This window comes from Phascolarctos cinereus, unplaced genomic scaffold (assembly GCF_003287225.1).
Source record: "Phascolarctos cinereus isolate Bilbo 61053 unplaced genomic scaffold, phaCin_HiC Scaffold_2;HRSCAF=192, whole genome shotgun sequence".
NCBI lineage: Eukaryota > Metazoa > Chordata > Mammalia > Diprotodontia > Phascolarctidae > Phascolarctos > Phascolarctos cinereus.
In genome coordinates, this window is record NW_027555625.1 from 154421924 (window position 1) to 154436371 (window position 14448).

General features: G+C 44.6%; 1 protein-coding gene across 2 annotated transcripts; it reads left to right on the plus strand.

Moving 5' to 3' along the window:
* Positions 1–7971: 7971 nt before the first annotated feature.
* FOXA2 (forkhead box A2) lies at positions 7972–13060 on the plus strand. 2 transcript variants are annotated; one of them, XM_020986952.2, is made up of 3 exons: positions 7972–8215; positions 9872–9941; positions 11209–13060. In XM_020986952.2, exons 2-3 carry the CDS (start codon positions 9873–9875, stop codon positions 12520–12522), a joined length of 1383 nt encoding a protein of 460 aa, XP_020842611.1. In that variant the 5' UTR covers positions 7972–8215; position 9872; the 3' UTR covers positions 12523–13060. The 2 variants fall into 2 exon arrangements, with proteins under 2 accessions (XP_020842611.1, XP_020842608.1); XM_020986949.2 differs by lacking the exon at positions 7972–8215 and having other exon boundaries at positions 9800–9941.
* The last annotated feature ends 1388 nt before the right edge of the window (positions 13061–14448 follow it).

Here is a 14448-nt window from a genome sequence, read left to right on the forward strand (position 1 = left end):
CTGTTTAATTTATTGTCTCTATCTCTCCAATGTCCAGTCTGGTACCTTGTATATAGTAGACTCTTAATAGATATTTGCTGAATGGAATTTAATTAAACTGAATTTTAACTTATGTTCTTTTAGTTTACTAGATACAGAGGCAGAGTGGTAATAGCAATACTCATTAACTTAACCTCTCTAAGCCTCAGTTCTTTCATCTGTAAAATAGACCAGATGGTCTTTAAAATCCCTTGCAACTCCACATTTCTATGTAATGTTACAATCAGAGCCCTACAGAATGAAAATGATTTTTTTTATCATAACCATTGAGGAAAACATCATAATGTAGTGGAGATACTACATTCAGAAAGGCCAAACATCCACTTGCTTCTGGAAACAAGGCCTGAAAAAGAAGATGAAGAAGGGATTTATTTTGAAACTTCAATTAGCCAAAGTTAACATACTGGCCTTGTGACCCTGAAGAAAGAATAAGGATCTCTCTCTTTCAGTCTCTCTCTCTCTCTCTCTCCCTCTCTCTCTCTCTCTCTCTCTCTCTCTCTCTCTCTCTCTCTCTCTCTCTCTCTCTCTCTCTCTCTCTCTCTTTCTCCTTCCCCCCTCTCTCCCTCCCTCCCTCTGTCTCTCCATTGCTGTCTCTGTTTCTTTTTGTCTGTTTCCCCCTCCGTATCTCTGTTTCTCTCTGTGTTTCTTTTTGTCTTTGTCTTTCTGTGTGTGTGTGTGTGTGTGTGTTGTGTGTGTCTTTGTATGTGTCTCTCTGTCTCTGTCTCTTTCTATTTTCTTCTATCTCTTTCTCTGTTTCTGTCTCTGTTTCTCTCTGCCTCTTCTGTGTCTGTGCTTGTGTGTGTCTCTATCTGTCTTTTCCTCTGTCTCTCCCTCTCTCACCTCCCCCCTTCTCTCCACATTTCCCACCAAACCTCCCCCTCTCCCTTGCCCAAACTTCCTCTACTAGAGAAGTCTGAAGTTGCCCTATCCTCTGCCTCAGTTTCAGCTTTGGGAATGGCTCCTTAACTCGCACAGCCGGAAGCTGGGGCGGGGACTTGGCGTGGTAGTATTGAGAGTGGAGGGCAATGATGACCTAGATTGGCAAGTGTGGCACATAGCCAAGATACTTCACTGCTCTCAAGGACAATTTACATCCAATTAGTTGTAAGGAGAAAGGAGGCCTTATTTGGAGTTTAAGTTGAGTATAACGGGTAAAGGACAGGCATGGAAGCATCCCCTCTTCCCTAAGAAAAGAGGAAAGGCACCCCCCCCCACAAACACACACACACATACATCCCACCACCACCATAACCATTACATTTCTCTTCACTAATTCAGAGCCCCAATAGCCAAAAACAGATGCAAAAATTGCAGAACTTTCTGATTCTGGGTCTCTGTAGCTTAGGCATTTCATGAAGATAGCCACCATTTCTCCTTGTCCTAAGACACTTCCCCCCACTACATTGTTGTGGAGTTCACAGTTCCAAAAAACACTGCTCTGCATCCCTTCCAAAATCACTTCCAGGGTTCCTCTTCTCTGAACTCTTTGTTATTGTGTTTTGGTTTTTGGTTGTTGTTGCTGTTTTTACTCATGCTACTGCTGTTGTTTTAACATAAATAGATGAGAAATTAAATTTGTTCACTACAAATATCGCAGGCAAAACTCTTTTTCCCATCCTCAAACACACCATTTAGCACTGGACACACATATGTGTCTATTTGCAGGTACATGCGTGCTTGCGTGTGAACACACGCACACACACACACTCATACTAGAGCAGAGGGAAACCCTTCAGTTTTATTTCATTTTAAATCAAACCATTCCCTTGGGTTTACATGTAGAATGGATCTGACAATCAACAATCCCTGCTGTCTGACTGAAGATATTCAATATACGTGGTATTCACAAGGCATCTCCTGTCAGGATAGTCTGGAATGATACCTGAATAAGTAATCATCTTGAAGAACTTCTCATCTTGTAGTAAATCAATATTTTTCTCTTTAGGACATATTCCTGTACTGGAAATCAGAAACCCCGTTGGGAATATGCCTTTGGAATCTGTAAGTTGTAGAAATATAGGAATGTAGCCTAAGCACTGAACACACAGTCAGAAGACCCTAATTCCAGTATTTTACCACTCAAGTACCAGTCCATAAATCACTTAATCCAATAAACATTTATTAAATACTCACTGTGTATAGGACATTGTGCTAGACTCTAGGGAAAAGACAAACTAAACATTATATGCTCTCAAGGAGCTCATAGGGTGTGTTGTGAGGATAAATAAGGGAAAGAAATAGGCATTTATATTGCGCCTACTATATGCAAGGCACTCTGTTAAGAGCTTTATAAATATTATCTCATTTGATCTTCACAACAATCCTGAAAGGTAGGTGCTATTATGCTCTCCATTTTACAGGTGAGGAAACTGAAGCAAACAGAGGTAATTGACTAGCCCAGGGTCACACAACTAGTAAGTGTCTGAGGCTAGATTTGAACTGTCTTCTTAACTCCAGGCCCAGCCCCCTATCCACTACACCACCTAGCTGCCTAAAATGATATAATGTTTGCAATATAAATATGTGAAAATATATGCACAAACACATGTATGTATGTGTATATACAGGTATATTCACACATATATACATGTGTGTGCATATATATAATATTTTCCTGGACTACAAGAATAGTATTAGTAAAGTGTTTTGCAAAACCTTAAAGCAGTCTATAAAATGCTAGCTATTATTATTATTATTACATTGTAAGTATGAACAAAGTAAGTTTGAAGGCGAGATATAACGTTAACAAGCAACTGGATGAGGTGGTGGTTACAGTCTCATTTAGGAGTTGGCACTTAAGCTGTGCTTTGAGAGAAGGCAACAATTCTAAAATGTAGAGGGGAGAAGACAGTGCGTCCTAGACCTGTTGGAACAGCTGTCCAAAGTCTAGCTGAGCCTCAGTGGTAAGCAGTGAAGTATAGTTTGTAAAGCAAGGATGAATTTGCACTACCTATCTCACAAGATTGTTATAAGGAACTTGATTTTGAAAGTGCTATGTAAATCTGAGCTATTTGGGTTTGGAAGGAAGTTCAAAATTATCCAGTTCCCTGCTATACCTCCAGTCTAGCATCTTAAAAATTAAAAAAGAAAAAAGAAAAAAGAAAAAAGAGGGGGAAAAATTCCTGCTCTGATCATTCCCCACCACATATATTACAGCAACAACATGGATTGTTTTGGCTTAATCTTAGTTCCTGTTTCTCTCCAAGATGAAGAAAAAGAATGAGTCTCTCCCCTGACACGAAGTCTTCTGACACATCCTCTTATATTCAGTTAGAATATCTGGATATCTTATTTGAGCTGGGAGATCTACCTTTCAATCAGTCCAGTGCTGAAATTCAAAGATGTCTCAGGTAAATCTCTAAGGTAATCTGCCTCTTCTATGCACTTTAGACTCTTAATGAATCCTTACCTCAGTTCAGTGCAGAAAAAAAAAGTTGGTAAATCTTATCGTCATATCGCAGTTCTGCCACTTTCTATCTGTGTGACCTTAGTCAAATCAATTAACACTTCTAGACCTTAGTTTCCTCAGGAATATGGAGAGATTAGATTAGATGACTTCCACCATGGTCCCTTCTAGTATTAAATCCATCACTATGCTCTTTAGCAAATTAAGCTTAATTTAAAAAATAGTAATTAAGTACCTGGCAAGTACCAAGGCATTGTGGTGCCTAGGCATCGGGGATGCAAAGACAAAATGAAAAATAGTTCCTTTCCTCAAAGGTCTTACATGGAGTGGGGTGGGGAGGACAGGCTTGATGTATACAGAAAATCTTCTACTTTCCCCAATTAACTACATCAAAGCAACTATTCTGACCAATATTTTGGGCTTCATACTGAGTAAGGTTCTACATTATATACATGAGATAAGGGAATGCTTTTAGTTATTTCCTTGCTAGGAAAAAATACTCATTAAATAGACTTTATTATGGGAAAAAACGTTGTTCAGTCATTTCAGTCCAACCCTTCATGACCCATTTGGAGTTTTCTCAGCAAAGATATTGGAGTAGTTTGCCATCTCCTTCTCCAGCTCATTTTATAGATGAGAAAACTGAGGCCAACAGGGTGAAGTGAGTTTCCCAGGGCCACACAGTAAGTGTTTGAGGGCAGATTTGTACTCAGGAAGGTGAGTTTTCCTGACTCCAGGCCCAGCCCTCTATCTATTTGGCCATATAGATATATAATTTGTGATGAAAGGATTTAATATACACCCAAAACAGATAGAACTACTCCTTGAAAATATCTACACCTATAATTTGGTCAGGCTTTTCAAACAGTCACCTCTAGGTGAATGAAATGGCTTGGTACCACAAGTGAAACCAACAGATGATTTTTATATTTGTACAGAGATCATCTAACTTATTCTCAGACAAGTTAACATTTTCTTATGCTTCCCTGAGAAGTCAGTCAACAACCACTTATTAAACACCTACTATGTGCTAAGCACTGTGTTGAGTTCTAGAGATACAAAGAATGGTAAAAAAAAAAAGGTCCCTGCCCTCCGGGAGATTACAATTTACTATGTCCAGTTCTTGATTTTCACATCTTCTAATTTTTGTAATTTTTACGAGAATTGACCCACATCCCAGTCCTAGAATTATGACCAAGACTTCATGGAGATGTGGGAATATGCCACAGATATGCCATAACCATAGGCTAAGGCATGAAAGAATAATATTATGTATGCAATGTGCTGGAAAGGTAGTACTCAGAAAAGTATTTGCTTTCTTTCTACTCAAAACCACATGCTATCCGTCTTTAAGCATCTAATTATTGTCAAATTGAATGTTTATTGGAAAGTTTGAAGATCTTTTTCATGAGAATTCAGCAGGTTATCATCGACTTCTTTGTCTTAACATCAGCTGCAGAAGTGCCTTAACTATAGAAGTGACTGACTCCCCTATCTCCAAAAAGATCACTCTGAAACTTCCAAGAATATATTTCCTTCACATTTATACATGGGGGGATATTTGAGGTCTTTTGCTCATTGATCAATTGAAAGTATTTGGACAATGTTTTAAGTAATTATATCCTGGAGAAAGGCTCCAGGAGAAAAGAGATTTTTAAAAAAACACCTGTAAGATGAAGTATAAAAAAATTTTATTTCCAATGTAGACATACAATGAGGTATATGTTAAGTGTTTGTAATTTTTGGCAAAATTAAGATTGGAAACTGAAAATATATAAAATCACGAATATGGTCAGTATCGTGTTTCTTCTAAGACAACGGACGTTATAAAACATCTTGGAATTCAGTTAGAATAGAGAAGGGAAGGAAAAGGGAAGGAGGGAAGAAAGGAGAGAAGGAAGAAAGGAAGGAAGGAAAGAAGTAAAAGAAAGGAGAGAGACAAAGAGAAGGGAGAGGAGAGGGGAGAAAAAAAGAAATAGTGAACATTGAGGAAAGAAAATTGAAAAAAGCAAAAGGAAAAAAGAGAAGAAAGAAAGAAAAGAAAAGAAGCTGACGGACTAATCAGTCCGATCAGTAAATAAGATTAAGAGTAAATTTGTGTGTTCGTTGCAGACTTCCAGAGAAATCTTTCCTGGATAGAATGTCTATGGAGGAAGTCATTTGCGAGTTCCAGACTGAGACTTTCGAGCCAGACACTGAATAAAGCTTCCGAAACCAAAACCAACGAAAAGGGGAGTTGACTATCCCGAAGGAACTGTCGGTTCCAAAAACATAGTGTATTTGGGGAAGAAACAGGGTTCAGAACTTTTTTTTCTCCCTTTCATTCACACGGGATATTTATTCCCTGAGCGTCATTCATTAACCAATAACCTTGTTTTCCTTTAGGAAGAGAGGATACATTTTATTACCTCCCTGCTTGCTCTGCTAGCCGGCGGTAACCCTCAGGACTGACGGTTCCCTCTGCCAATTCCTCCACTGAGGGGTAGGGGAGAGGAGGAGGGCTGGAATTCCCCTGGAGACAAGACCAGGACGCCCGCCAGGGTAGGTTCTGGTTCTGGCCTGCACAGGATTCCAACAGGCTACAAAGAAGCACCAGCAAATAGCGGATATCAAGAGTCTACGAAAGAGATCTGATCATCTAGGGTAGGAGGAGCCGGTGCCCCCGCACAAACCTAATCAGGTTCTTAAACCAGTTCTCAAGCCAGTGGCCAGTGGTGAGTATGAAAAGCTGTGTGTCCAGGGAGAATGGACGACAGGGGGCGCTAGACCTCTATTTTTAGAGGACAAACCTTTTTCTCAGAGGCTGCAGAAAGAAATCTGCCCTGGAGACTGAACAAGGTTCCCAAAGAGCGCAGAGCTGCTGATGGTCTGTGCCTTCACTTCTGAGTTTTCTTTCCTAGTTTTCTCCCGACTCTTTCTCTTTTCTAACTCATTGTCAACATAGGAGGTAGGAAGGGAGTGGGGAAAGGGGAAGGTTCAAGAAGAGTTCCCAAACGGAGCAGATTGATTTTGATAGTGGTAGGTGCTACTTGTGAAATCATTTTTGCAAACTAAAAGCCAATAAGAAAAGGGTTTAGCACTCAGTTTTTGGTAGTTCTATTATTCTTTTATAAGAGTGAATTTACTAATGTTTCAAGTTTCTGACCATAGAAGTATAGTGTAATGTATGAGAAACTTTGCCTTGGAGTTAGAAAGTCCGGAGTTGAAGTCTTGATCCAAACTGCATTAATTTCTCAGTACTCAGAGACGATTCTCTAATTTTAAATTACAGTGGAGTTGCAAGTGAGAATATCTGGAGGGAGTTTCCTCAGGGACCGTCCCCTAAACCAAAGAAATCACGGGATAGAAACTTGTATATAAGCATGCAAACACCTAATACACTTATTGAGAGCTATGCATACATGTCCACGTTTAGCTAGGTTTTCATCATAAGTGCATAAATACTATGTGATCTCATCGTTCTTTATCCTTAACATACACAGTGCCCCACTCCTTTTCGAAATTCTACGGAGAGGCTTTGTGCTTTAAGAATAATACAGGGTGTCCCAAAACTATTAGTGTACCTTTAAGCGCTAGTGGCTTTCAAAGTGCACTAAGACTTTTTGGGATGTTCTGTACAGAGCTTTTTAAAAGTACTCTAAAATTCCTCATGTACATTATTTCATTTGCTGCTTACAACCTAATGAGATAGTACTATTGTCTCGATTTTACAGAATAGGAAACTGAGACTCAGAGAAATTAAGTGTCTTCCCCATGGTCTAGCAAGTGTCAGGGGCCAGATTTGGACCCAGCTCTGCCTTGACTCCGATTTCAGCATTATTTCCAGTAGAGCTCCTGGCTTTCACTCTTTAACCTCTAATAACTGTGAATAGTGGGAGTGTTGCTTTCTGCTCCTTTTCCATTCTCTAGCCACTCACCCTAATGGGTCGCCTAGTGTGATGGTAATCACCGGCAGGGCCCCACTTCCCCTCTGGCACTCCCAGGCCGGGGAAGAATGCCCAGTGCTAGGGCTCCAAGACAGTCGGGTAACCGCACAGCTTCAGAAGGGACCTTGGACTTTCCTGGGGCCAACGGATTGGCCCTCGCCTAGCGGCTCTCCTAGAAATGTGCGCAGATGTTCAAATACACTGGGCAAACTGAATTTGGCTTAAATATTTCTGACTGCAAACTCGTCCTGTCGCAATGGTGTAGGTCCCAAGTTGACTGGGGTCTGTACACTGCAAGCGGGAGAGCGGCTGAGGGGCGTGTGGGCTGAGCTGACGGGTATTTGCCCTTCTGCTTTTGCTGGCCACTTGGCTTAAGGGCTTTTCTCCGTGTGTCGTCCTCTTGTCCATCTTGTTTCTGTTCGTCTATATACACCGTCTATATCTATGAATCCCTCTTTTTGTCCACCATCTGTCTGACTCTACCTCTGTTCAACCTACTACAGTCTGTACTTATCGGTACTAGAGGTACACTTATATCAATGAGATGTCTCCCATTTCGTCTGTCTGCTGGCGTTTGTCTATCTCTTCACCTAATATTTTAACTGCCTATCACCTATTGATCTCCATTTGTCTTCGACTCTGGCAGGGATTGCAGAAATTGGCCGCGACGACTGTAGGCGGATTTTCAGACCTTGGCTCTGGGAGGGGTGGATGTGAAAGCGCAGGTTTATGAGGAGTCCCCACTCCCTCGGCTGGACTGTGGTCTGGGCTCCAAAGAATGAGTTTCCGTGGACTAGCTGAACTGGGCTGGTTCCTGCAACTCCAGGGCTGACTGTCTGACCTGGTAAATCTAGAGAATAGTACGTAGTGCCAGGGGTCGACTGGAACAGAGAGAGCAAAGAAGGCGTGTGTGTGAGGGGGTGTTTTTCTTTCTTTCACTCTCTCTTTTTAATCTCTGCTGGTTGGGAGGGAGGAGAGAATACCAGAGGGAAGAACATTCCTATGGCCCCAGTCTATTTCCGTGAGATTTGTTTGCTTATTTATTTATTTCTTCCCCTTGTCGGTTTGTTTTAGTTACGAAACGCTGTGGGTACCTTGGTTGTGACTGGGTAGTAACCTTGCAACAGGCTTTTCTGAATGTCAGAGACAGTAGACGTCTAAAGCACTGAGACTTCTGCCTCTCTACCCAGCACTAGACTTTTTCCCCCGGCCTTCTGCAGCCGCCGGGTTCCGAGGCAGAAAATGTTCCCACCATGCACCATAAGTGGCTGCTTGGGGTCTTAATTGTAATAGGGAGGTCCCTCCAAGGAACAGCAGCAGGAGAGTTAAAGGTGTGTAAACAGTTTTTCTAAATATGACAGGGCTTTGCAAATTTACTCCTTAGTTGGGTTGTTTTGACAGGGAATGATCGCTCAGAGCAAAGAAACCCGGAATAAATAAATCCAGGGCTTATAAGCAGCTTCTGAGAGAATCCTGGGAGCCAGTCTCTGGCTGGAAAGCGCAAGCTAGCCGTGCCAAGTAGCCTAGAGAAGCATGACCGTGGGACTGCTGCCCAGGAGCCAGACACCAGCTCCCAGGGGCCCTGGCCCCCCCTTTCCCTCTACCTTGCCCCTTTATTCACAACCAGCCTACAAGGGGGGGGAATGGGCAGTCAAAATCTCTCTCTCTCTCTCTCTCTCTCTCTCTCTCTCTCTCTCTCTCTCTCTCTCTCTCTCTCTCTCTCTCTCTCTCTCTCTCTCCCTTCCCTCCTTCTTCCTTTCTCTCCTCTCCTCTTCTTTCCCCTTTCCTGCATCTGGGATAATCTCCTTGTAGCTGGAATGGAGTGATGACTATTCAGGCTGTCCTGCTTTTTCGAAGGGGCAGGTGTAGGGTAGGGGGGCAGAAGCTCTCAGCCTCACGCCTAGGTGTGAGCTGATTATTCAAATAGGCTGCCGGGGACCTGGGGATTGGAGGCCAGCCCCAGCGCGCTGTGCTATATCACCAGGCACTAACGTCACTGCAGCACTCGTCCTCCTCCTCCTCTTTCTACACCTCCTCTTAGTCCTCCTCCTCCTCCTCCTGGTCGTCCTCCCCCTCTTCATGTGGAGGGTTTTCCGTCGCCTTAGGGCATCTTTTCACTGCTAGCCAGTGCCACCCACCCAGGCAGTAGCAAAAAGAGCCCGGAGGACAGCAGCAGCAGCCTCAATACCTACAGCAGCACACTCTCCCCCCACCTCCGCCTTCCCCCTCCCCCTCTTCCTCCTCCTCTTCTCCTCTCCCTCCTCCACCCTCCCTCCTAGCCCACCCCTCCCACCCCCTTCAAACCACCACCTCCGGCAGAGGGAGAAAGAGGGAGTTAACCAGAGAGAGAGAGAGAGAGAGTGTGTGTGTGTGTGAGGGAGAGGGAGGGGAGGGTGGCTTGCCTGTTTTTTTTTTTTAAGGGGTGGGGTGGGGGGGTGGTTGATTGCTCGTCGTTTGTTGTGGCTGTTAAATTTTAAACTGCCATGCACTCTGCTTCCAGTATGCTGGGAGCTGTGAAAATGGAAGGGCACGAGCACTCAGACTGGAGCAGCTACTATGGAGAACCCGAGGTAAGAACTTGTCTCCTCTCTCACACTCTTTTCTTTTCTTTTTTTTTCTTTCTTTTTTAGATTCAGTGGAGGGGTGGTAGTTTCTGGTGGTTGTTGACGGCGGTAGTTTCCCCAACTTTAGCGGCTGCCGCCACCACCACTACCCCCACCCCCAGCACCGCCTCCCCCACCCCCAACTTCTCTCTACAGCCTCCTTTTCCTCCTTCCTTAGGCTAAAATGGGTCTCTTTTTTATACGACACTGTGTTAGCCTTGAGATAATATTAACTTTGTGATCAAATATTGACTTGTGGCGCCTCCAAATCCTCTTCCGTGGCTGAGCCACACTATCCTAACAAAGTTGTGTTTGGCAGAGATCGGTTGGGGAGGGGGTGGGAGGGCGAATAAGGGGAGGGGAGGAGAAGGTGGGTAGTTAGAAGAGAAGAGGACTGAAAGAGGGATAGAAAAAGACGAAAAAGAAAGTTTATGATTTCTAACCAGAGGAAGAGTTCGCATTATCCACCGTACCCCGGATTAAGTGCAATTTGATTGTTTTCAGATTTGAATTATCTAGCTTCAGCCCCTGGGAAGGAGGTGGGAGGGAGGGGGAAGACTCAGACTGTTTTAAACCAGGTAACCCCAAGTCAGTGCTTCTGGCCCCAGCAGAGCGACGTTTTGCAGGCTTCGGTTGCTGGGTGGCGGAATGGGATTTTTTTTTTCCGGATTCCAGTTAGGAGCCGGGTTTTCTAGATGCGGTTCAATGAGTGTGGGACGGCTTTAAGAAGGAAAAAAAAATGTTAAAAGACTTTTGAGTGGGAAATAAAGATAATCTCTGTGCTAAATTTGGGGTGATTAGCCAGACCAGTCCGAGGTGTAAAAAGCCTCTGGCCACTGCTCACAACTCCCACGCCTCCCTCCACACACCGCCTCCGGGCGATCAAGGGACGCTTTGTGGGATGAAGTTGTTGAAGAGGCAGGTTGGGAGGTGGCTGCCCTAGATAGTCGCCTAGAATTCTTCCTGGGCAGGAGGAGAGGAAAGGGAAGAGAACGAACAGAACGTGGGAAGCTCACTGCCTAGTTGGCACTTTCCTTAGAGCCTCGGAGGCGGGGAGGAGGACCCTTCTAGTGCTTTGCGGGGGGCGGGTCAGAGAATATCGCCTGTGTGGTCCATCTCTGTGTTAATAGTTTGCCTCCTTTCCCCCTCTCATTTTTTTTTTTTATTTTTTATTTCTCCCTTCCCTGTTCTCTTTATCTCGATCCCTCCCTGCCTTCCCCCGGTGTCTCCACAGGGCTACTCCTCGGTGAGCAATATGAATGCGGGCCTGGGCATGAATGGCATGAACACTTACATGAGTATGTCGGCTGCCATGGGCAGCAGCTCGGCCAACATGAGTGCCAGCTCCATGAATATGTCTTCTTACGTGGGAACTGGAATGAGTCCCTCCCTGGCAGGCATGTCCCCAGGGGCTGGGGCCATGGCAGGCATGGGGGGCACAGCTGCCCCAGGGGTTACGGGTATGGCTCCCCACCTGAGCCCCAGCATGAGTCCACTGGGGGGACAGGCCCCTGGGAGTATGAACAGCCTGGCCCCCTATGCCAACATGAACTCTATGAGTCCCATGTATGGGCAGGCCAGCCTCAACCGATCCAGGGACCCCAAGACTTACCGGCGGAGTTACACACATGCCAAGCCCCCCTATTCCTACATCTCCCTCATCACTATGGCCATTCAGCAAAGCCCCAACAAGATGCTGACACTTAGCGAGATCTACCAGTGGATCATGGACTTGTTCCCCTTCTACCGACAGAACCAGCAGCGCTGGCAGAATTCCATCCGCCACTCTCTCTCCTTCAATGACTGTTTTCTCAAGGTGCCCCGCTCACCAGACAAGCCCGGCAAGGGCTCCTTTTGGACCTTGCACCCAGATTCGGGTAACATGTTTGAGAATGGTTGCTACCTGCGTCGTCAGAAGCGCTTCAAATGCGAGAAACAGTTGGCACTGAAGGAGGGAGGGGGAGGCCCAGGGGGTGGAGGCAAGAAGCCAGGTGGAGGAAGTGGTGGAGCTGGAAGTCAGCAAGCACCACTAGGGGAGGGCAGTGGGGTTATGCCCCCCACTAGCGGCTCTGACAGTTCTGCCGGCACAGAGTCCCCTCACTCCAGTGCCTCCCCTTGCCAAGAGCACAAGCGAGGTGGTTTGGGGGAGCTGAAGGGCACCCCAGCAGCCCTGAGTCCTCCTGAGCCTGCCCCATCCCCAGTCCAGCAGGCACACCTGCTGGGTCCACCCCATCACCCAGGCCTGCCCCCTGAGGCACACTTGAAGCCGGAACACCACTACGCCTTTAATCACCCCTTCTCCATTAACAATCTCATGTCATCTGAGCAACAGCATCACCACAGCCATCATCACCATCACCACCACCACAAAATGGACCTTAAGGCCTATGAACAGGTGATGCACTACTCTGGCTACAGCTCCCCCATGCCCGGCAGCCTGGCCATGGGCCCCATTACGAACAAAGGGGGCTTAGAATCCTCACCCCTGACTGGAGACACAACTTATTACCAAGGGGTGTATTCTCGGCCCATTATGAACTCTTCCTAAGAGCTGGTGCTTGGGGGTGGGCAGGAGGACCTCTACTTACAGAGGTGTGAAAAGAAGAGAAAGGATGGCTATGGACTTTTGGGTTGTTTTCTGAGAGAAGGGTGGAGTTGGGGAATCAAGGCCATGTGTCCATATCTGCAGAGGACACTAGGTCCTTTCCACTAGCTTTGGACTCCCTAGTTCCCCATTGTTCTGTAGGGAAGAAAAGGAAAATGTTTTTAAAGTCTCCAGTTTTCCACTACTGTTTAAACAGCCCCGCTTCTCCCAGCATCATTTGAATTTTGATTTTTGCTGTTGTTGTTGTTGCAGGGAAGTCTTATCTTTATTTTTTCTTTGTGAGAGAGTGATGATAAAAAAAAAACCTGATTTTGGTGTAAAACTTGTAGTTTTAACTGAGAACCAAAAGATTGTGCCTATTGTTTTGTTTTAAAAAATAGAGGGAAAAAAGGAAAATAGAAAAAGTGAGGGTCTGTTGTAATTGACCCACCCCTCATTCATGTTCCTGGGAGAGTGAAATACAGTACTTGGCTCTGATTAATTTATGGTTCCTGTATGCTTTATTTATGGCTTATAAATGTGTATTCTGGTGGTGAAGAGCCAGATTTTTCATAAATCTCTATTAAAAGTGTTATTGCCAGTTTTCCCCACTGAATCTTTTCTTCAGATTTTACTCTCTCTCTCTCTCTCTCTCTCTCTCTCTCTCTCTCTCTCTCTCTCTCTCTCTCTCTCTCTCTCCCTCTCCCTCTTTTCACTACATTAAATAAAGTCGAAAAATTTGGCATCCAGAGACAAGTTTTAAAAATAATTGGAAAAGAGATGAGGGACACCTTTTTAAGCCTGAAGTTCTATGGTATCTATGCCAGTTCTCAGGTGGACACAGTACCCTGGCAGCCAAAAATGCTGACAACAGAAAAGACAATCACATCTATAGGATATTTGCCAGGAAATTGTTGGGGTGTGTGTATATGTGTTTTTAACGGGCCTAAGGCTATTTAAATATGAAGAAGCCACTAAGCACTAAATTGTGTGAACCTTTAAAACATTCTCAGATAAAAGATTTGGGGTTTTTTTGCTCATCTCAGAACAGAAAAGAGAAATGCTTGAAAGTTTTAGACTATCTTATTTCCCAGTTCATTTATCACAAAGTTGGCTTGGCATATGTGGAGTGTTCAAGGTATGATTAGAAAATGGATTCCCCTACTCTCCCTCCTGGTCTCCCTATCCAAAGGAGTCCTTTTATTGGGAATGAAGCTAGTCAGATCTACCGAATGTCCACCTAGGTTAAAAAAAAATCCAAGGACCTTTGTAAAACCCTGACTCTCAGTCTTGCTGGCGCCAGGAGGAAATTTCGGAGCTTTCTCCACACACGTCTCTTCTCTCCCTCCTATCCCTCCTATCCCTCCTACCCCACCTCCCCAATTCTCTAACTATCACAACCTTGGAAAGGATTGTCTAGTCTAGGAGGGGAGAGGTTACTGATACAAATCCTGTTTGCAATCCCTCAGACAATTAGCCTTGAGAAACGCCAGCACTGATTAGAGCTATTCTCATTGAAGTACAACAAATGGATGACTTTGGTTTTTAAAGAAATTTTGAGGAATATCGAATAAAATCAACCTCCTTATTAGCAGATTAGGTGGGGGAGTGGGGAGGGCGTATTTGCCTACAAGCAACCTAAAAGATTCAAACAATCCTGCAGTCTCTGGATTTTACTCCAAACTCACCAGGCATCTCTGAGTATGCAGTGGTATGTGGGGGTGGGGTGAAGAGGTATGAGGAGAAGAGGTAGAGAAATTGAGAAATTACAATGACCAGGGTATTTTTTACCTCCTACCCTGGATGGCATCAGGTGCTTTGAATGGGCTTCAGAGTCTTCGGAGAGAGTAGAACTGCCTAGCAGGGATGGAGGAGGGTGGGAAGGTAGTA